Source organism: Neophocaena asiaeorientalis, unplaced genomic scaffold (genome assembly GCF_003031525.2).
Source record: "Neophocaena asiaeorientalis asiaeorientalis breed wild unplaced genomic scaffold, Neophocaena_asiaeorientalis_V1.1 scaffold1, whole genome shotgun sequence".
Classification (NCBI taxonomy): Eukaryota; Metazoa; Chordata; class Mammalia; order Artiodactyla; family Phocoenidae; genus Neophocaena; species Neophocaena asiaeorientalis.
In genome coordinates, this window is record NW_020171981.1 from 3,202,293 (window position 1) to 3,223,525 (window position 21,233).

A 21,233-nucleotide genomic window follows, 5' to 3' on the forward strand; every position below is an offset into this window, starting at 1 on the left:
AGCCCGCCCCCCGGCAGGGGGGGGGGGGGGGGAGGGGGGGCGGCTGGGAGCCGGGCTGGGGTGGGGACTAGGCCGGGCCCCTCCGGAGCCCCGCCCGCCGCGGCCCCCGGAACGACAGTGCTAACGGCCGCCGCGGCCTTTGCCTCATAGAGGGGGCGGGGGGCGCGCGGAGCCCAGCGCGAGCCCACCCTGCGCGGCGCCGCCGAGCACCGCCCCCAATGCGTCACTTCCGGGTGATGGTGGCCGCGCCTTCTCCCCTGGTCGTGCTCGCGCCGGCCTCTCCGAAAAGTGACGTTACGCGGAGCCCGGGCCGCTATTGGCCGTGAGCTGCTTCTCGCCTAGCCCTTAGTTCGGTACCCCGACCCTGGTTTTTCACTTCCCGGGCCCTCTGGCCGAAGCCACCCTTCGGGATAAGGTGGGGTGGCCCTGGAAAGCTTGGTCTAGTCCTGGGAGAGAGCTGCTGGCCTTGGGAGGACAGTACCTTTGGCTCTGGTCCCGCCTATGCCGCTTGCGATGTTTGACAGTGGCCAAGTCGTTTGTTCATTGACTAACTGTATCCCCGCCTTGGCATCCAGTGAATATTTATGGAATGACACATGAATAACATGTTCTAGACCCAATGCTGTGCTGATAAATGTTGAACAGCCGACTGTCGGGAGAAAAGGGGAATGTATGCACATATATAGGTACATAAGGATGTGTAGCACAGAATTTACAAATAATAGTGTACATTTGCAGATTCCTTATAACTAATTTATTCTAACAATGCTTTCACTGATTTTTGCCCAACTGCTGTATGGGTAGCCAACCCGTGGTTTCAGTTGACCGGGGAATGTAATCGCGACATGGATGTTGGTTGATGTCCTCTGTGTCAATGTAAGAGGAAAGTGAATAAACAAGACGTCTTACCTGTCAATTATGGGAGCGACTTCTTTAACAATTTTCAAATACTGAAAGAATATTTCCTCAAGTTTTGTGCAATACAGAATGTAATGGCTACAAACATAACACATTCACTTAAAATCTGAATTATTTACATTTTCTCATCACTTTCTTAAATCTAGATTATCGACAAAACAATCAAGTCCCTATTCGTATCGTCTGCCGATTTCTCTGGTGTAAATCCTCCCACAAAGGCTGATTTCAATCTACCATCTTGACTTTACTGAACATAGAGCATACTATATTATGCAGTAGTTTCATACTATTATGTAGCAGATACAATAACACAAATAACCTCAAGAGCACAGGTAAATAATAATAGTAAAATTATTAGGAAGTGATGAGTTTTGCGAATGTATTACCTTTGTTTTTAATATATTTAATGTTTGTATAATTTTTAACAGTTGGCTGTGTTTAGCAACTGGCTTGTAGGGAATTCCCTGGCAGTCCAGTAGTTAGGACTCTGTGCTCTCACTGCTGAAGGCCGGGGTTCAAGCCAAAAAAAACCCCCCCAAAAAACCAACTGGCTTGCAAAATTTATTCCACGCCCCCTGCAGTGGGAGTGCAAAGTCTTAACCACTGGACCGCCAGGGAAGTCCCAAAATTTCTGAAATTTTAACAGTTGGCTTTCACAAGCCTGTATGAGCCAGTTCCACAGTACCACTAGACCTCAGTTTTCTCATCTGCAAAATAGGGATAAGGATTGCTGCTTTGCTTACTTGCAGGAATGTTGTGAAGGTCAAGTAAGTTCAAGCTTGTGTAGAGGAGGTATGACTGGAGGCAGGGAGACCAGTTAGGAAACCATTGCAATCTTCCCATGAAGAGATGTTGAGGAATGCAAAGGATAAGGAGGAAGGATCAGCCAGCAGAACTTAGCAACTTTAGTACCTGAAGGTGCATTTAGGGGAAGATGATCCAGGGTCTGCTCTGAGTTCTACAGCCAGAGAGAACTTTTCAAAAAATATTTACTTATTTAGCTACATCAGGTCTTAGTTGCAGCATGTGGGATCCTTAGCCACAGGCATGTGAACTCCTAGCTGCATCATATGGGATCCAGTTCCCTGACCAAGGATCGAACTCGGGCCCCCTGCATTGGGAGCACGGAGTCTTAGCCACTGGACCACCAGGGAAGTCCCCAGAGAGAACCTTTTAAAATGAATATTCACCAATAGCCTGTGATTATAACCCTTCATGGTTTCCCACTGTTCTTAGGCTAAAGACAAAACTCCTTAAGGAGGCCTATGGGGTCCTGTGTCATCAGACCCCCGCCTCTCTGGTCTCATCTCCCACCAGGCTCCACCTTGTTTTCTCTGCCCTGCTGTTCCACTAGCCCTGTGTCAGGCTCAAAAACAGGGCCATTGCATAAGCGATTCCCTTTTCTTTAAAGGCTTTTTCCCTCCCTTTTTGCTTCATAAACTCCTACTCATCCTTCAAATTAAACTTCTCTCTACCTCAGGGAAATCTCCCTGCCTGGGTACTTCCTCCTCACTGAGCTCCAAGACCACTCCTTTGTTGCACTTAATTGCCCAGGTGTGATTTGTTATCTATCTGCGAGGTTATTTGATTAAAGTCTGTCTTCCCTATTAAGCTGTTAGCTCTGTGAGGGCAGGGGCCTCGTCTGCTTTTCGCCCATTGTGGACTCTCCAATGCCAAGGACTGCCTGGCATGGAGTAGGCCCTTGATACATAAGCATGGAACGATTGTTCCATGCTTGTAAGAAGCTCCTGATACAAATTCATCTCTAATTCTGCACAACAGAATTAATAACCTCCCTTGCCCATGAAAAAACTGAAGAGTTACTTACCTAAGGTCATACAGTTCAAAAAGGTGAAGTGGAATTCAAAACCAGCTCTGACTCCAAAGATTATATTTTCTACCCTCTCTCCAATACCTTTTAGGTGTTACTTAGGTTTCTGGAGAAAAGAAGAGAAATTGCTATAGGACCATAGCACACCGGAGGCCTAAGAAGACCACCCAAGATCCTGGCTGTCTCTGGAAAACTCTGGCTCCAGAACAGGTTACCCCCACGAATGCGAGGTCTGTAAGCTCCACAGCGCCCTCTGCTGTCCAGCTACTTTCCTGGCCCCAGAGGGAGGCCGACCATGTCTGCCGCCTGGGGAATCTCCACCTGCCCTGAGCACACAGAGGCACAGGGGAACACACACAGGCTCTTCCTAAGGCAGAGCAAGGAATGCTGCCTTTCTCCATTTCCTTAAATGTCCAGACCTGTAGTTCCTGGAAAAAGTATTGAAAATTAAGCTCCAAGCAAAGGAAGTGTATCCTTGTATGAGCTGGATTTGTTGGGTAGGTTTTACGTCTACATATACCTGTTTCCTGAGGGCTATATAAGTGGTCCCTGCAGTGGTAGAACCCTAGTTTAAAAGGTTTGCAAAGAGCAATTCAGAGAATCTAAACCAGTCTTGAGTTCACTCAATCGTTCAGCAATGGGCTAGGCTTCAGTGATGAATGAGACAGGCTCATGGTCTGCCCCTCTAGAGCTTGCCATCTAGTTTTGAGTCCTAGTCATGCCATTTCCTGGACATATTACCAAGAGCAAATAATTAAACATCTTTGAACCTGTGTTTCATTTGTAAAAATAGGTCAATAATAATCCCCCCTTGATAGAGCTGTTGTAGGGATTAAATGAAAACTTACACGCAAATGCTACAGCACTATTCAAACATAAGTTATTATTATGAAAAGCTTCTTGGGGGAAAAAACAACTGACTATTATGTCTTCACCCAAGGTGTTCTGTTGGCCCTGGACTAACAGTAACCAGTAATAATACCAAGAACATGGAACGGAGCACTTGCTCACCCCACTCCACCCCCTACCATCCCCCTTTCTGTTGGCACACAGGAATCAGAGAGGCAATGGATGTGTGGATGTGTGATAGAGGTCTGACCCCAGACCACTCGCTGGCTTTGTGGCCTTGAGGAGGTCACTTAGCTGACATTTGGTTTTAGTTTTCATTTCCTTTTCTATTAGAGAAAGGTCTGGGATATAGGCACTCTTAGTTCTGACATCATAGGGATTCTGTGGAGGTTTGTCCTCTAGCCCCCATCTCTTCCTCCACCCCTTACGTTCCCAGTGAAGGTTCCAAAGCAGAACTATTGCTTGCAGAGGCCACCAGTAAAGCAAGAGCAGTTTTTAGCCACCACCACCCAGCCCTCCCTACATAAACTCAGAGATCTGGGACATCAGAGGTTTAAGAAGCGAGGATGGGGGCAAAGTGAGAAGGAGAGAAGCTAACAGATAGCACATGCACATGGGGCCAAATCACTGGGCTAGCGATCAGCAATGGGAAAGTGGTGGAAGAGGGAGGGAGAGGAAGGCAGGGGCTTTGTTCCGTGGCTGACTTCAAGAATCCACACCCTTCTGGATCCGAGGAGGCTGCCTCAGACAGTGCTAACTCTGAGCTTTCCAGTTATTGTGTCCGACAGAGGGAAGGATGTGAGGGGTAAGAAGACCTGGAAGAGCAAGAGAGGTTAGCCATGGTTTTCATGAAGAAAGGAAGAAGACAGGGCTTAGAATGACAAAATGAAGGTGGAAGAAACAGAAGCAAAACTGTTCATTCTCTTCCCCCCTCCCCACCATGACCCCCTTACTCTGGGCAGTGGTTAACTCTGTGATGCAGGAGAAGGCGGGCTTCCCTGGCTGGGGAGGTGGAGACCTGGTGGAGGCTCCTGCTCTGTCAAGAGCAACAGTGTGGTCCTAGGGAAGTCTTTTCACCTCTCTGGGCTATAGTTAGGTCTTCTTGAGGTCTCTAAGGATGAATAACAGGGTGATGGTGGGGGTTTGAGGGGGCAGTGTAGGGGAATCAGAGCTCTGGGTTTGAGTCTCAACTCAAATGAAGCAGCTGTGTGATCTTGGGTGAGTCTCTGAGCCTCACTGTCTGCATCTGTGAAATGGGGATAAGAATATTCAGCATAGGTGGGTTGGGGAAGAGTCACTGAGATAACGCACATGAAAAACTCTCTGTAAACTGCCACAGTCTGTACAAATATCAATTATGGTTCTATTGGGCTCTTTTGGGACTTCCCTGGTGGTCCAGTGGTTAAGACTCTGCACTCTCCATGCAGGGGTCCTGGGTTCAATCCCTGGTCAGGGAATTTGACCCCACGTGCCGCAACCAAGAGGCTGCATGCCGCAGGTAAGACCCGGCGCAGCCAGATAAATACATAAATATATATATTTTTAAAACCTATACTTATTGGGCTCTCTTGCCCACCCCTTGCCAACCCCAATCTCAAATTCCAGCTCAGCAGCATGGTGTGGGGGGTACAGGCAGCTAGAGCAGATTGCCAGGAGCTGCAGCTTGGCCCTTTATCGTGGCCGTCGAAATTGCTGCCCGGAGGCTGAGTGGAGCAGAGGGGTGGAGAGAGGGGCACAGGCTCATCTGCAGTTGCTATGGCGCCCCGTCCCGGATTTGCCCATCTCTCCTAATGGAGCAAAGGGCAGAGGGAGGGAGGGAGGAAGAGAGAGAACGGCTGGTCCCTTCTATCTCTCCCTGGAGCAGATGTAGGGCGGGGAGTGAGGGGAGGGAGCCTAGATATTGGATAAGAGGGGGAGGGAAGAGTGGTGTGCCAGGATTAAAAGGGTTTGCGATGGGGGGCCACACTGAGAGAGCAGGGAACAGAGCCCTCGTGCCTACGTCCAGAAGCCAGCTGATGACGTTAAAGAGAAGAAAAAAACAAGTAAGACAGCCTGAGCATGAGAGAGAGGAAGAGAGGAAGAGAGAAAGCAAGGATCGGAGGCGTGCAAGCAGGCAGCCCCAGACTGCGGCCAGCCTCTGCCTGGGATCTCCTGAACCTCCAATACCCCCGGCAGCCTGGACCCCAGGGTCCCTGAGAGCTGCCCCAAGGATGGGCACCAGGGCAGTGGTCATGCCTCCTCCTGTGTGGGGGCTGCTGAGCTGCTCTTTCCTCTGTGGCTGGGCTCTGGGGGGTCCAAGGCTCCTCCGCTCTCTTCCCGCGCTGTCCTCCCAAGTCAAGCCAGGATCTGTACCCATGTGGGTGTCCCCGGAGGGGGCTGAGGCAGCCCTAGCTTTTCTCTACTCTGGAGATGCCCAACAGCTGTTGGGGGCTAATTGCAGTGAGCGCTATGAAGCCCATGGGGCAGGAGCCAGACCAGGGCTCCCCCCAGTCCTCTGGAGGCCAGCGGGCACCCTTACGCAGGCTGCCAATTTCCTCAACATGCTGCTACAAGCCAACGACATCCGGGAGTCCAGTGTGGAGGAGGATGTGGAGTGGTACCAGGCACTGGTCCGCAGCGTGGCCGAGGGGGACCCAAGGGCATACCGGGCTTTGCTGACCTTTAACCCTCCACTGGGGGCCAGCCACCTGCAGCTGGCCCTGCAGGCCACCCGGATGGGGGAGGAGACCATCCTTCAGGACTTGTCCGGGAGCAGGATGCAGAAGGAGAGCCCAACCGGGGCCCTAGACCTGCAGAAGCGGGTGCTGACCAACGACCTAGGGAGCCTCGGCAGCCCCAAGTGGCCACAGGGGGATGGATATGTGGGGGACTTGCAGCACGTGAGGCTGTCTCCTCCCTTCCTGGAATGCCAGGAGGGCCGGCTCCGTCCGGGCTGGCTTATCACACTCTCAGCGGCCTTCTATGGACTCAAGCCAGACCTCAGCCCGGAGATCAGGTGAGTGGTTTTTGTGCAGGGTTTGACACTGTTGTGGATTTGTGGGGTGGGGGGCCCAAGTCCAGCCAGCTGTGCATAGGCCATTTGGTATGCGCATGTGTGGGGGACACAGATGTGTGTACTTGCATTCAGCTGTGTATATCTGCAGTTGACCCTGGGAATCTGTAACTGTGTGTTAACATATACAGGTGTGTGTACGTACTACATATAAATCACTCCATTTACAAGTAGGTATACACGTGTGTGTGTACAGATGTGTGGACATAGCTGGGCATAGGTCCTGGCCTCCAGGTCTGAGTAGTGGGTACAAGGCAGGAGAGGGCTTGGTGCGGGAGACAGTGACAATCCATGCACTGGCTTCTCAGAGGAGTCAGATGGGCACTTCGGGCGTGAAATTCGCTGCTCCCTAGCAATCTAGAGCTGTAAAAGGAGGCTTCTGCAAAGGAAGGAGAACACTTGCGGGGAGGCTTGGCACCATTGCCTTTTCTGCCCAGGAGTTGGCCAGATCCCCAGGGTCACTCCCAATGGCTATATTCTTATATCAAGTCCTGACCCCAATAGCCTGTGATACTCCTCAAATAACTGACTGCCTCCCTCAGCTGGAGTAAAGAGGTGATTGGGAGCCATGATGGGAAGGAGGGAGCAGACGGATAGTGTACCGCAAGGCATTCAACAATCAACGTTGTTTTCCCAGCTCTGTGTCCCCATTCATTGTCCCCGGCAGAGTTCCTCTCCTGGCCACAGGCAGCCTGGCTCCTTGCCAGCTCTCTCCCCATTCAGCCCAGAGCAGGGGTTGAGAGCCCTTGGGCCAGGCAGCTCTGACTCTGGGCCCCTCTATTCCATATCTCCTTTGCTGTGATCAATTCATACCTGGTCTGGGCAGAGTGAGGGGGTGGTTAATAGCTGCATTTTGCACGCGCGCGTGTGTGCGTGCGTGCGTGCGTGCGTGTGTGTGTGTGTGTATACATGCAGTGGGGAAGTGTGAATATCCCTTTCAGAAAGATCATCAGAGCCGCAGCTCCTGTATGTCTCACCACGTCCCTTTCCCATTGATAGAAATCAAGAAATGCTAGGATGTTGAAAACCTGAGGGATGGGGGGGTGGGGGCAGGGAAAAACCTAGGGGGAGGAGGATTGTTGCTGCAGAGACAGCGAGGGTTAATAGCACTGGAGAAATGGCGTGCGTGTGTGCCCTCTCTCCTGGCACCCTGCAGCCACTGTGCTAAAGTTTGTAGAGCTTGCATTGCCTCATAGTCTGGGGTCCAAGGACACATGTCCACCTTGGCGTCCTTCACTGTACCCCTAACTGCCAATTCACTGCCTTAGGGGGCAGGTGCAGATGGACGTAGATCTTCAGAGTGTGGACATCAATCAGTGTGCCAGCGGCCCAGGCTGGTACTCTAACACACACCTGTGTGATCTCAACAGCACCCAGGTAAGGATACAGAGGGTGGGGGTTCTGGTGTCCTGCCTCCCTCCCCTTTCCCATCACTGCCATCAGGAGCTGCTGACAAAGGCACACCACCCTCTCCGGCTTCAAGGAAGTCCCTACTGATAAGATAGATAGAGATGAGATACCAGGCTTTTTAAGAGTGAGGACACATACAGCCTAGCCCCATCCCCCACCCGAGACAGCCACCTTCATTCCTTTGCATTCTCAGTGTGCTTCCCTGTCTGCTCTCCCTTCTGGTACTAGGTGCTCCAGGATCCCTTCCCAGGACCGCCTCCTGAGCCTCTATTAATTGTCCCCTTTCCTTCTCCTGAATCACATTCTCCATGTCAACAGAGCTCTGGGCTCCTTCTGACCCACAAAGGATGCTCTGTTGGGTGGTTGTTGAAATAAGTAGAATTGCTGGTTGGGGTGTAGGAGACTAACCAGAGAAGGAACTTGAAGAGCTCTGGGACCGGTAAAGGTGATGGAACCCAGGTGAGATGCTGGCAAAATCAAAGCCGTGGATGCAGGAGAATCTGGATAATGGAAAGCAATGGTTGATAATCCTGCAAGCCCAGTACCGGGAAACTGGCAGGTCAGTGAACTAATCCGCTCCACAGTTACACTGACTGCATGCTTGTTCCTGAGCTGAACCAAAGCCAAGGGGAGCTCTGCAGCCTGCTGGGAGGTGTGGTGGGTTTGGGCATCTGTTGCTCTTCAGGGCTCATGTGTTTGGAGCTATCAGTCCAGGGATGGATAAGGGCTCCCATTGTCCAGTGCACCTTTAAACACAGCCACATTCGTGTCTCTGGGTATGCATTTGTCTATGGCAGGAACAGAACGTTTTCCAGTGGTCTGAGTAAGAGGGGAAGCTGGGCCACGATTTCAGAAGCACCTTCTAGGGGCTGGATATGTAATCTTCCTTCCTTTGCCCCACTGCTGTCTGTTCCCAGCCACTCCCTACAGTAGGTCTGACCTCATCCAAGGGCTCATCTTCCCTGCCTGGCTCTGAGGTCTGCTCTGTCCCCTGCTGGGCAAACATCAATGGGTGGAGGTGGAATAAAGAGCTGGCCTTGGCATGCCACCAGCCTGGCATTAGCCTGGCATTAGGGCTGGGGAGAGCAGTCCTGCGCCAAAGCCAGATGGCCCTGATGGAGGAAGCTGCTCCTCCATGGGGGCCTTTTCAACCCACCTGTGTGCCAAAGAGGGAGGCTGATGGGGACCCTTGAAGCAGGATGTAGGCACACAGGTGTGGTTGAGCTCAGATTTCTCCCTGCTTCCACCTCCCCAGCACCTTGCTCTAGCATTAGCTGGGCACTGGGAAATGGGACCTGTGAAACTCCTGTCAGGGCCAGTCTGAATAAAAGGGTGGTGATCCATCTCCATACTCTTTGCTTGGAGGTCTCTTTGAGAAGAGAGGCAATGGTGGGGGCAGAGTAGGGTTTCCAGGGATGGAAGGCTTCCCAAGGGCTGGGGTGGCTTTCTGGTGGGGCTCCCCGGTGTAGACCCAGGGGCCGTGGATAGGAAGGTAAATGCACCCTCCATCTCTTCCCAGGAGGGAAAGCCTCATATAAATACCGATTGTGTTTGTCATCCCCACAGTGTGTCCCCCTGGAGAGTCAGGGCTTTGTCCTTGGCCACTACCTCTGCCGCTGCCTACCCGGCTTCTATGGGACAAGCAGCTCCGGGGGTATGTAACTATGCGGAATGCCAGGAAGGCGTTTTACAGGCTGGGCTGATTGGAGGGGGGGCATCTGGGGAAGAAAGGCAGGTTGGGGTGAGACACTGGGAGAAAACTCATGGAGCAAGGGAAGAATGTCGAGAGAAGCAGGAGAGGCAGGCACAGGGTCCAATTTGGGGGTGTCTGTTCCTTCCGAGAATGAGCTTATAACATGCCAGTCTGATGCAAGCTGACCTCGCAGTGAGTCCTAGCCTGGCATCGCCTCTTCCTGTAACCCTGCCTTCCCCTGAAAGTACCCACTTCTTCATTCCTACCCATCCTGACGCTACCCCAGGGGCCACAGACCATAAGAGGGCAGGGGGAGAGCTGTGGTGACCATCGGGAGAGAAGGCCGGGGTCTCAGGTTGTCCCAGCCATGCCCCTCTCCCTGCACACTTCCTGTTCTTTACAGGCTCAGGGGAGGGTGCTGCCCAGCCTACCGGGCAATTCGGGTCCCCTCAAGGCAGCTCCGGGAGGCTGCTGCGGTGCCAACCGTGTGCTGAGGGCTGCTCCAGCTGCCTGGACGCCACGCCGTGCCTGGTGGAGGAAGCCCCCGCGCTGCGGGCAGTGGTGCTGGCCTCTCAGACGTGCTGCATGCTGGCCGTCTTCCTGAGCATGCTGGTCTCCTATCGCTGCCGCCAGACCAAGGCGAGGAAGGCCCCACATCTCTCTTCTACACACGTGTCCTACCCATCCTGAGTCTCTAGCATCAACCGGAGACCACAGACTACCTGAGACCAGAACTTGAGAGAAATGAGTTCTGGCCCTGATTCTTAATCTAACTCACTATGTGACATGAGGCGAGTGACCTCACCATCTTAGACCTGTTTCCTCACCTGCTCAATGAAGGCACTGGGCTTGATTCAAAACACGGTGTAGGCACTAGGGGAAGTGATCTGCCCCCTCAGACATGTAAATAAAATGACAGCACAGCAAAACAGGGGCCAGGATAGAGGTGTCAGTTGCTGTGGCAGCTCAGAGAGGGGACCCAGTCACCCTGCCTGAGATGGCGTGGGAAGACTTTCCGGAGAACATGACATTTGAGCCAAAGTTGACGGTCAATTGACAGAGAAGCGACTTTCTAGACAAGGAGGCAGTCTGACCCAAAGCTTGGAGGAAAGCCTGAGATCCCTTCTAGCTCCAGCAACCTCTGATTCTAGCCCAGGTCTGCAGCAAGGCCCAGGCTGGGAATGGGAGGGGCATGGGCCTGCGGTGGCAGGAGCTATATGAAACCTTTGCCTTAGCCAGGCTTAGTGCCAGTGGAGCTAAGAGCCTGTGGTGAGAGTGGCTGTGGATGGAGAGGGCAGAGCTAATGTTACAGGGTAAAGCTTTAGCTTCAGGGCCATGGGGTGACCCCTCAAACAGGCCTGAGACCCTCCTGTACCATCCTCCAGGCTCTGTCCTCTTGCTGCCCTGCTTACATACTTCTCTCTTTCCTGGGTTCACAGAGGATCCGGGCATCTGGAGTGGTACTGCTGGAAACCATCCTTTTTGGATCCCTGCTGCTCTACTTCCCTGTGAGTCTGTGGCCAGAGGCTGACCCCACCTCCCAGGATCCCCCATAGTCCCAACCTGGTACCCTCCAAGCCCCAGAATCCTTCCTCTCTGCCCTGTTGGGGGGATTCAGAGACCTCAAAATCCTCCAACTCATACCCACAAACGACAGGCTGGTCTAGTGAGCTCTGGAACCAAACAGCCAGGCTTAAAAGGAGCTCTATGACCTGCTGTGTGACTTAGGACAAGTTACCTAACCTCTCTGATAACAAAGCTACTCCTTTGCAGAACGGAGGTGATGATGCCTCTATGGAAAGGCGGTTAGGAGGATCCACAATGTGTTTAGCATGGGCCTGGCACACAGTGGAAGTGCAGTGGAGAGCAACTGTTTTTGCCCCTTCCCCACCAGGTCTTCATCCTGTACTTCAAGCCCAGTGTATTCCGCTGCATCGCCCTCCGCTGGGTCCGGCTGCTGGGTTTTGCCACTGTCTACGGCACTATTATACTCAAGCTTTATAGGTAGGGTCTGGGGCAGAGCTTGCTCTCACGCTGCTCACTCCCGGCTACCCCAGCTCATTTATGGAATGAAGTTCTTCACAGCCAGACCCCTACCAGCTCTACTCCTCTGTGCCCCCAAGGCCTGCTCCCATCACTATGGCCCTCCCCTCCATGTAACTTTTTTGGGGGTCAGAGGAGGCGGTGAACCATGGAAGGGATGGGAGGACAGGGATGTGCGGCGGGGAGGGAAGCAATGGCCAGGGGCATCTCCCCTCCCTGCATCCACCAGCCACACTCTGACCCTTGTAGAGTGCTCCAGCTGTTTCTGTCTCGAACGGCCCAGCGGGGCCCCCACCTGAGCAGCGGGCGGCTGCTGCAGCGTCTGGGGCTGCTTCTGCTGCTGGTGCTGGGCTTCCTGGCTGTATGGACAGCGGGGATCCTGGAGCAAGGCAGTCAGCACGCGTCCCTGGTGGCGCGAGGCCACACCCACACAGGCCGCCACTTCTACCTCTGCCACCACGACCGCTGGGACTACATCATGGTTGTGGGTGAGCTGCTTCCACTGAGCCCAGCCTCACTCTGGTCCCCCTCCCTGTACCTCCAGGGGTCCTCCTGCCTTGTACCTGGACCCCTGGACCGGGGTCCCCCCAGCACGGCCTACAGAGAAAGGGGTGCATGGCTGCTGAGGTGGTACCCGGCTCTCCTTATTTCCCCGCAGCTGAGATGCTGCCCCTGTGCTGGGGCAGCTTCCTCTGCTACGCCACCCGGGCTGTTCCCTCAGCCTTGCATGAGCCGCGGTACATGGGCATCGCCCTGCATAATGAGCTGCTGCTTTCTGCTGCCTTCCACGCAGCCAGGTGAGGACGGGCCCGCCTACCCACCACGGCTCCCACCCAATAACACTCCTCACCTCTCCCAGGTGAGGGTACCCCCACCCCACAGCCCTCCTCGCAACACCGACTACGCCTCAGCAAGGAGGAGGAGGGCCCCCACCTGTAGCTCTCTCCCTACCCCACAGATACCCTTCCTGTAACCCATGTCTCACCCAACACCCGAGAAGAGGAAGCAGGCTCCACTCCTAACTCCTCTCCCATTCCACACGCCTCCCCCCCGCCGACTCTCCTCCACATACAGGCTCCATTCTCACTGCCTTCTTCCCCCTCACACCCCAACTGTCCTTGCAGCGGGCCTGCTATGAGTGTCCACAAGGATCTGGCCCTGTGGTAAAGGTAGAATCAACCCACAGGGTGGTCCATAACAGAGTTAAGTGCTATAAGCAGCCGGAGAAGGCAAGCTGGAGTAGTCTGGGAGGGCTTCTCAGAGGTGGAGGTTAACGTGAGCCCTGAGGTGGGAGGGCAGGAAGAAGGAAGAGTGCCCTCCTCACTGCACAGAGCACCTCCAGGAGATCAGGGCGGGGGCTGGGGAGGACAGCCACTGAAACAGGTGAGAGGAAAGAGGCCACTCCCACCTGTAGCTAACCATCTCCTTCCCACCTCACCCTCAGGTTTGTACTGGTTCCCTCCCTGCACCCAGACTGGACGCTCCTCCTCTTCTTCTTTCACACCCACAGCACAGTCACCGCCACACTGGCTCTGATCTTCATCCCTAAGGTGAGGTCTTCCCCTGGTCTCAAGGTGAGGGAGACGCAGCCCCTTTGCCAGGGGCACTGTGGAGCTGCTATGCCCATAGCACCCTCTCCAGGCCAGGGTGAGAATGACACCCTGGGCCCTGAGGGATTTGGGCCCTTAAGCAAGGAGCCCACTTAGGAGTCACAGAAGGAATCACCGTCTCCAATCCCTAGGCAAGGGAAATAACAGCTAGAGCTGGGACTTCCCTGGTGGCACAGTGGTTAAGAACCCGCCTGCCAATGCAGGGGACACGGGTTTGAGCCCTGGTCCCGGAGGATCCCACATGCCGCGGAGCAACTAAGCCCGTGTGCCACAACTACTGAGACTGCGCTCTGAGAAGCCCACGCACCGCAACGAAGAGTAGCACCCGCTCTCCGCAACTAGAGAAAGCCCACACGCAGCAATGAAGACCCAACACAGCCAATAAATAAATCAATAATTTAAAAATAATAATAAAAAAACACTTGGGGTTTTAAAAAAAAAGAGCTAGAGCTGAAGGGAGTCCTTGTAATACAACAGGAAGGTTGGGAGACTCTGAAAATCAACTCAGAAGCAGTTACAGAAAGATAGGTGAGGGGCGGGTAGCTGAAGGACATGGCTAGGAATTGTGGGGGCAGGGCATTGAGACCCCTGGTCTCTGAGCTAGAGAAAATCAGGAAGGAGAGGGAACAATACTCCTTGGACCCCCAGAATCAGAGAGGGGGTGAAGATTTATGGAGTAAATACATATGCCACGGGGCAGGGAGCCAAGGTGAGTCTTTTTCCCGATCATGCCCACCACCATGGCCAGTTCCGGAAGCCAGGGGCTCCTCCCCGAGAGGAGATCTTGGATGAGGTGTACGAGGACGAGCTGGACCTGCAGCGCTCAGGCTCCTACCTGAACAGCAGCATTGCCTCAGCCTGGAGCGAGCACAGCCTGGACCCTGGAGACATTCGGGTAGGTGCTGCCCTCCCCACCTCCTCTTGATGCTACTTAGGGACTGGGCAGGGGGCACAGCTGCCCTGCCACCCAGGCTGTGTGCCACTGCAGGTCCCCTCTCCTCCCCATAGCTTTTCCTCTAAGACCCGGCTCCCTCTCTTCTCCACCACTGCCCTAAGCTGCTTCCCCTGACTCTACTCAAAGGAGGCCACACAGTGGATAGACCGCCCCCACCCTGCAAAACCCCAGAACCCAGATTCCTGAGGCCCACTTGGCAAGGTAGAGGCAGAACCATGAGTGGAGCTCAAATCACCTGTGTCTCCTGTGTCCTCCACTCCCACTCAGCAGGGCCACCATGAGGGGCAGCCTAAGAAGCCCCTCAGTCCCCAACATACCAGGCAGTTAGTGGCCCTAGGGCCATTGGGGCTGGGAGGGTAATTCAGGCAGTGAGTGGCTACCAGGCATTTCCACACCAGGGTCCCCTTTCCCTGGACCCAGCAGTGTTAGAGAAAGGAAGTTCTTCCTGAGTCTTACATCAGGAGAGCATCCTTACCTTATTTTTCTGCTTAAGAATATCATTATAGTCACAGAAACCCTAATGAGAGGCTCAGAGAGTGGGAAATAAAGAGACCTGGCGGTAAAGCCCATTGTCTTATAGAACCTGCATGTGGGAACAGTCCCAGGAAGCCATTTTGTCCATCCCTCCACCTCCCCTGGGGCCCCCTCCACAGCTGACTTGTTTACATCCCCCAATTCCTTCCTTGTCTCACCTGCCTTTGCCTCTCTTTCCCCCGTATCCTCCTCATCCTCTGAGCTCTGCCTGTCCTGCCGCCTGCCCCCTTGGGGATAGGCTGAACTGAGACCCCAATCCAGCAGGCAGGCCAAAGAGTGGAGGCACACTGCCACAGAGACACCATCCTTGACCCTCCAGTATGGGGAGCAGCAGCCCATGTACCTCCCCTATGCTGGCTGCAGGGAGAGATCCGAAGTACAAAAGACTTTCAAAGCCCCATTCCGTCACTTACACCTGAATATGGCAGTTTTCATGCCCACTGGTCCCACCACCAATCTCATACAATCCCCTGAAGGAAGTGAACACTAGGCAGCCAGTTTTCCTTACTTTATTGAAGCAGAGGCTCAGAGAGGGCAAGAAAATAGCCTGGAGGCACACGATGGGTCAGCAGCCTCAAACCCAGGTTTCCTGTCTCCCAAGCTGGAGACTTCCCACCAGACCACAGTGCCCAGAGGAGTCAGTGGTGCGCTGAGGCCTCGGAGCTAAGCGGGTCGGGCTCGGGAACTAGGTTGTTGGCGCCGCAGGACGGAGAGGTGAAATCTGAGTTTTAAAAGCTGGGAAGAGACACAGCTTGGTGGGAGAGAGATCCTCCAGAGAAAATGGTCTGAGCAAGGGCTGAGGGGCAGAGCAGCGCCGCCAGGGGATGGAGAGCTTGGCCCTCACCGCCAGCTCTGCACCCCCGGTCCCCCCGCCCCCAGGACGAGCTGAAGAAGCTCTACGCCCAGCTCGAGGTCCACAAGACCAAGGAAATGGCCGCTAACAACCCGCACCTGCGCAAAAAGCGAGGCAGCTGGCGCCAGGCCCTGGGCCGCTCCTTCATGAAGTACCTGGCCGAGTTCCCCGAGGCCCTAAAAACCCGCGGCAGCCTGTCCGGGGGCTCCTCCCGCCGCCGGCTGCTCAGCGCCAGGCTGCCCAGCGCCAGCCTCCGGGAGCCCGCCGCGCCGCCGGGTCTGCGCAAGTCCCGTAGCACCTGCGAGCAGGGCCGCGCTCCCCGCGGGGAGCAGTACCCGCCTCTGCTCGACTCGCTGCTGAGGAGGAAGCTGGCCGGGAAGGGCCCGCAATCGGAGAGCCGCGAGTCGCCCGCGCTGAGCTTCAGGTCGGCCAGCGCCCACAATCTGACGGTGGGAGAGCGGCTGCCCTGCGCCCGGCCCGCCTCGCTGCACAAGTCGCTGAGCGTCGTGGCTGGCTCCAGGGAAAAGGCCCTGCTCGAGGCCAGCCAGGCCTACCTGGAGGAGACCTACCAGCGGGCGAGGGAACGGGAGGAGAGAAGGAAGGCAGAGGCCGCCCTGGCCAGCCCGGTGCGGAGGCCCTCGGCCTGGAGGCTGGAGCGAGCCCGAGCGACTACCCTGTCGGCCCCACCTTCCCCGGCCAAGAGGAGCAGCGTGGACAGCTCCCACGCCTCCAGAAAGCTGCACGAGGAGGCCGTGAGAAGGCTGCCCCACCCGCCCATCCAGCACCAGAGCTCCACACCCATCATGGCCACGTCCGGGGTGGGCCTGGGGGAGCCAGGGATGCTGTCTCCCACCTCCACCTTATCTCTGGCTCTGCTGCCAGCTCCCGCCCCTGCCCTGGCACCCATCCCAGTACCCCCACAAAGCCCCAGCCTACTCACCTACATCTGCCCCTGGGAGAATGCAGAACTGCCATCGAAGAAAGAAAATGTGGCTCAGGAAGGCCCCTCGGGGCCAGAGCGAGGCAACCACTCTCCCGCCCCAGGTCGGGCCAGGCTCTGGAGGGCCCTCTCTATAGCAGTAGAGAATAGGGGGGCTGGGGAGAATGGGATGGACACGGAGGACAGGTGTCTCCAGGGGGAAGCTGATGAGGATGAGGATAGGCCCAAGGTCTTCTCTAAATCTAAATCCCACAGCCTCAAGACCCCTGTTCAGCAGGGTTCCATGCGTAGTCTGGGACTGGCTATCAAAGCTCTGACCCGTTCTCGGAGCACATACAGAGAGAAGGAGAGCGGGGAAGGATGTCCTGAGAAGGAAGAGAAGGGCCAAGCTTTGGGAGAGGGTGTGGGGGCATGTCCCAGATCTCCCAGGTCAGGCCGCCCCAAGGCGGTGAGTAAGCAGGCCGCGCTTGCCCCCTGTGATGACGAGGAGTCCCTCCAGAACCAACAGAACGCTCACACAAGCAGAATGCTCCAAGTCTGTCACCAGGAGGGCAGCAGGAAACAAGCAGACAGAGGCAGGAGGCCATCCCAGGGTCTAGGGGAGGGGAAGGTTGTGAGAGCAGGTCAAACAGGGCCTGCCACACTGAGGCAAGTCAGGCAGGGCACAGTTAGGGACATAAATCTTAAGCAAGCAAAAGAAGCCCTTGCGGGGTGGCGGGAACTGCCCAAAGCTGGCCTCCAGCCCCTGGGCAGTGCTGACCAGAGGGTGATAGATGTATGCCCCTGGGAAGTCACTGAGTCAGAAATGTATCAGCCTGACAGTAGCAACAAGGCCGAAATCTGCCCCTGGGAGGTGAGTGGAGTCCCTGAGGAGGCGGCACTGAGGCAAGATCTAGATGCCTCCCAAGATGAGAGGGGGAAAGCCTCAGAAAAATCAGAACCCAAAGATGTGGTTGCCCTTGCTCAGAAAAAGCCAGAGAGACTGGTCAGGGGACAGGAGGCAGTGTGTCCCTGGGAGAGTGCCGACCCTGGGGGTCTATCCCCTCGGTCAGCCCCTCAGGACTCTGACAGAACCAAGGGCAGGTCTGAGACAGTGGGCAGTGTGGAGCCTAGAGAGGTAGAGACACGACCGTGGGAAGCCGCTGGCCCAGGAGCTTGTACATCTGACATCACCAAGGCAGGGCTCTGTCCCTGGGAGGCAAGTGGAGGAGGAGAGAATGAGAAACCGTCCCAGGAGGGAGTAAAGAGGCTCCCCCAGGCAAAGCAGAAAACTCCCAAGAAAGCAATCTTCTTGGAAGAACAGAAACTGGGTGAAGGGTTGGAATCTCTTTGTCAGTGGGAAAGGACAGATTTCCGGGGCCCCTCAGCAGTCTCTACTCAGGCCCCGGGAACCTCCGGGTGCTCGGGGAGTCTGGGCAGTAGCGTCACTGAGGCGTGTCCATGGGAGGCAGGAGATGCTCCTGCTATCAGGAAAGCAGAGATTTGTCCCTGGGAGCTGGGTGATGAGGTAGCAGGGAAGGAAATGATGAGTCAGAGGACAGGTGGAGAATCTCTCCAGGAAAAGGGAAAAACCTCCAGAAAAGGGAGCTTTGGAGAGACGTGGGAACAAACTGGGAAAGCAGTGCAGAAATGTAGTCAACAGCAGGAGTCCGTGTGTCCCTGGGAGAGCACAACCCCTGGGCACTCCAGCCCACATCTAGAAAACTCCTCATCCAAAGCTGGTGGCCAACTCCTCAGCAAGGGAGGAAGCAGAGCAGCGCAGGTATGTCCACGGGAAGATCTCAGGTCAGAGGCAAAGGAAGCAACACCTGCCAAGGCAGAGATCTGTCCCTGGGAGGTGAATGAAAGAACGACAGAGGACTGGATATCGGGACAGGCACCAAAAGGAGAACCTCAAAAGGACAAGGAGAAGATGCCTGGAACATCAGGAATCAAAGATAGCACAACTTGGGAAAAGCCTGAGGGACAGATGCAAAAGCAGGAAGCAGTCTGTCCCTGGGAGAGGGTGGACCCTGGCACCTTCTCCCCACAACCTGGTCCTCGAGACATAGATAGACCCAAAGCCACTTTCCAGGTGTCAGGCAGTACGGGAAGCAAAACTGCTGAGATCTGTCCCTGGGACGCAGAGGAAGTCCTGCCTGCTGAGAAGGCAGAGATCTGTCCCTGGGAGGTGAGTGCTGGAGCAGGGGAGAAAAGGGCTTTGGGAATTGAGGCCATTAGGCAATTTCCAAATGATACAGGAAGGGCTTCTGCAGACTCTGGACCTGAAGAGACAGCTGTCACTGCTCCAAAGAAGCCAGAGAGGCAGGCCTGGGAGCGGGAGGTGGCCTGCCCCTGGGAGAGCTTGGATCCAGGGGGCTCCTCTCGGCATTCAGGCACTCTGGGCACCGACAGACCAAAAGCTGGGCTCCAGGTATTGGACCGTGTGGGGCGCAGGCCAGCTGAGGTGTGTCCCTGGGAAGCAGAGGGAGCGCCTACCAGTGAAAAAGCCAAGATCTGTCCCTGGGAGGTGGATGAAGGAGCCCCCGGGAAGGAATCGGAACAAGAGATGGGGACTGATTCTATGGGGCAGATGGAGAAAACTCTAGAAAAGGGGAGACTCACCTCCCTGGGAGAAGACATATCAAAATGGGAGACAAAACTGAGTCAAGAGCAGGAAGCTACGTGTCCTTGGGAGAAGGCGTTGAGGACACCCTCTGCTCAGGCCGAGGTCTCAGACTCGTCCAGCAGCGGGAGTAGCAGAGTGGCAGAGGGGCACTCCTTGGAAGTGAGTGATGAAGCAGCACAGAAAGGGGACCTGACACAAGACCCAAAGATGGGCTCCTTCCCAGAAAAAGCAGAAGTCACTGCTGAAGATGGGGAGAAAGCAAGCAATGAGCTACGACCTATCTGTCTACAGGAGAGCGTGGCCCCGGCGGGCTCTTTCTCCCACCCAGACAGTCACTGCTCTGACCAACCTAAAGCCGGTGCTCAGACACTGCTCAGCGTTGGGGGCAGGCTTGCTGAGGTCTGCCTGTGGGATGCTCCTGCCATGGATGCTCCCAAACCTGACAGCGGCGCCAAAGCTGAGACCTGTCCCTGGGAGGTGACTGAAAGAATCCCTGAGGAAGGGGTGTCAAGACAGGATGAAGGGGAGCCTCAAGAGGAGAAGGAGAAAGCCCCAGAAAAACCAGAGCACAAAGTTGTGGCTGTTCAGGCAAACTCAGAGAGTGCAGATGGGAAACAGGAGGCTGTGTGTCCCCAGGAGAGTCAAGATTGTGGGGGTCTGTCTCCACAACCAGCTCCACAAGCTTCTGACAGAAGCAAAGAAAGTTCCGAGGCAGCAGTCAGCGTGGGGGCCAGAGTAGCAGAAGTGTGTCCATGGGAAGCAGAAGAGGCTCCCTCTGATAAGAAAACAGAAATCTGCCCTTGGGAGGTGAGTCAAGGAGCAGCAGAGAAAGGGGGACTGGAACAAGAGTTGGACAGAGAATCTCAAGGGCAAGGAGAGATGTTCCTGCAAAAGGCAGGATCTGGAGGGACTGAAGAACACTTTTCAGAAGAAGTAAAAGTCAACAGAGAGCGAGAGACGGTCTGTCCTTGGGAAGGCACAAGGTCAGAAGGGCTCTCCCCCGAGCCAGATGCTCCAGACATGGACGAACCCAAAGTCGGTCCCCACAGAGCAAGCAGTATGGGGAGCAGGATGGCAGAGCGGTGTCAATGGGAAGTCACAGATCCAGAAGGAAATAAAATAAAGGGGACCATGGCAGACATCGATATATGTCTTTGGGAGGTAACTGGAGCCCCATCTGACGAATCTGGCCTCCTGGCTTTAACAGAAACTCAGACAGAAAAACTCTGCCCCACAGCCCCTGAGAACCCACCATGCCTTTTAGTCCACAGACCTCTGGGTGGCTTCCTTCCAGAAAGCAAAAGCCCCTGCCCCGAAGTGAGAAAGCCAGCCAGTACTTTTACTCCGGAAGGTGTCAGGGAACTCCAAGTACCTTCAGAACTTGGGCCGAGGACCAGCTTAGTCCCAGAGCCAAGTCTCCAGGAAGCTAAGGCTCAGGAGTCTTCCTCCTTAACCGAAGACCAAGGAGAAGTGGCTTCTAAAGCTCAACACGAAGAACTCACCCCTCCAACTGTCTATCCTTGGGACTACGAGTAACAACTCCATCAGGTGAGGTGAAACATTGGGTGGCTATCTTTTAGAAGCCAAGGTCCTTTCCAAATCCTAGGTGTTCCCAAAAAATGGAATCAAACACACTTGGCCACTTTCTCTCTCCAAGGTGGCCAGAAGTCAACTCATTCCAAGACGAATTGTACAAAAAGGGTTTAGCTCGGACCGCAGAAGTTAATCCCATCCCCTCTTTACTTCCAACTCTTCTTCCTGCTCCAGAGAACAAGGGCCAGACCTTCTACTTCTAATGAATCCTCCCATCCAGCTAGAATACTCAACACAAGCTGTCTGTGACAGGACACTCACTTGTAAAGCCAATGTTAGTGATAAAGGGAAGTCAGCTGTGCCCAGCCCACATTTTCTCAAAAGGAGACCCATTCTTCTGTGAA

The 21,233-nt window shown here is 54.9% G+C and overlaps 1 protein-coding gene and 1 non-coding gene across 2 annotated transcripts; both read left to right on the top strand.

Annotated features, from left to right (window-relative positions):
* The first annotated feature begins 4,982 nt into the window (after positions 1-4,982).
* TRNAE-CUC (transfer RNA glutamic acid (anticodon CUC)) lies at positions 4,983-5,055 on the top strand. The gene has a single exon. It is a non-coding gene; the product is annotated as a tRNA-Glu (tRNA).
* A 753-nt stretch (positions 5,056-5,808) lies between these two features.
* Positions 5,809-20,832, top strand: GPR179 (G protein-coupled receptor 179). The gene is made up of 11 exons (XM_024744658.1): positions 5,809-6,593; positions 7,919-8,027; positions 9,627-9,714; positions 10,157-10,392; positions 11,193-11,261; positions 11,648-11,757; positions 12,046-12,284; positions 12,455-12,593; positions 13,241-13,346; positions 14,155-14,301; positions 15,775-20,832. Exons 1-11 carry the CDS (start codon positions 5,809-5,811, stop codon positions 20,830-20,832), a joined length of 7,086 nt encoding a protein of 2,361 aa, XP_024600426.1.
* The last annotated feature ends 401 nt before the right edge of the window (positions 20,833-21,233 follow it).

What these genes read in the sequence shown, in the direction of transcription:
- GPR179 (XM_024744658.1), top strand. Translation starts at nt 5,809, where the DNA reads ATGGGCACCAGGGCAGTGGTCATGCCTCCTCCTGTGTGGGGGCTGCTG. An exon ending in CTCTGATCTTCATCCCTAAG is followed by an intron (nt 13,347 to 14,154) that starts GTGAGGTCTTCC and finishes CACCATGGCCAG; the next exon opens with TTCCGGAAGCCAGGGGCTCC. An exon ending in TGGACCCTGGAGACATTCGG is followed by an intron (nt 14,302 to 15,774) that starts GTAGGTGCTGCC and finishes CCCCGCCCCCAG; the next exon opens with GACGAGCTGAAGAAGCTCTA.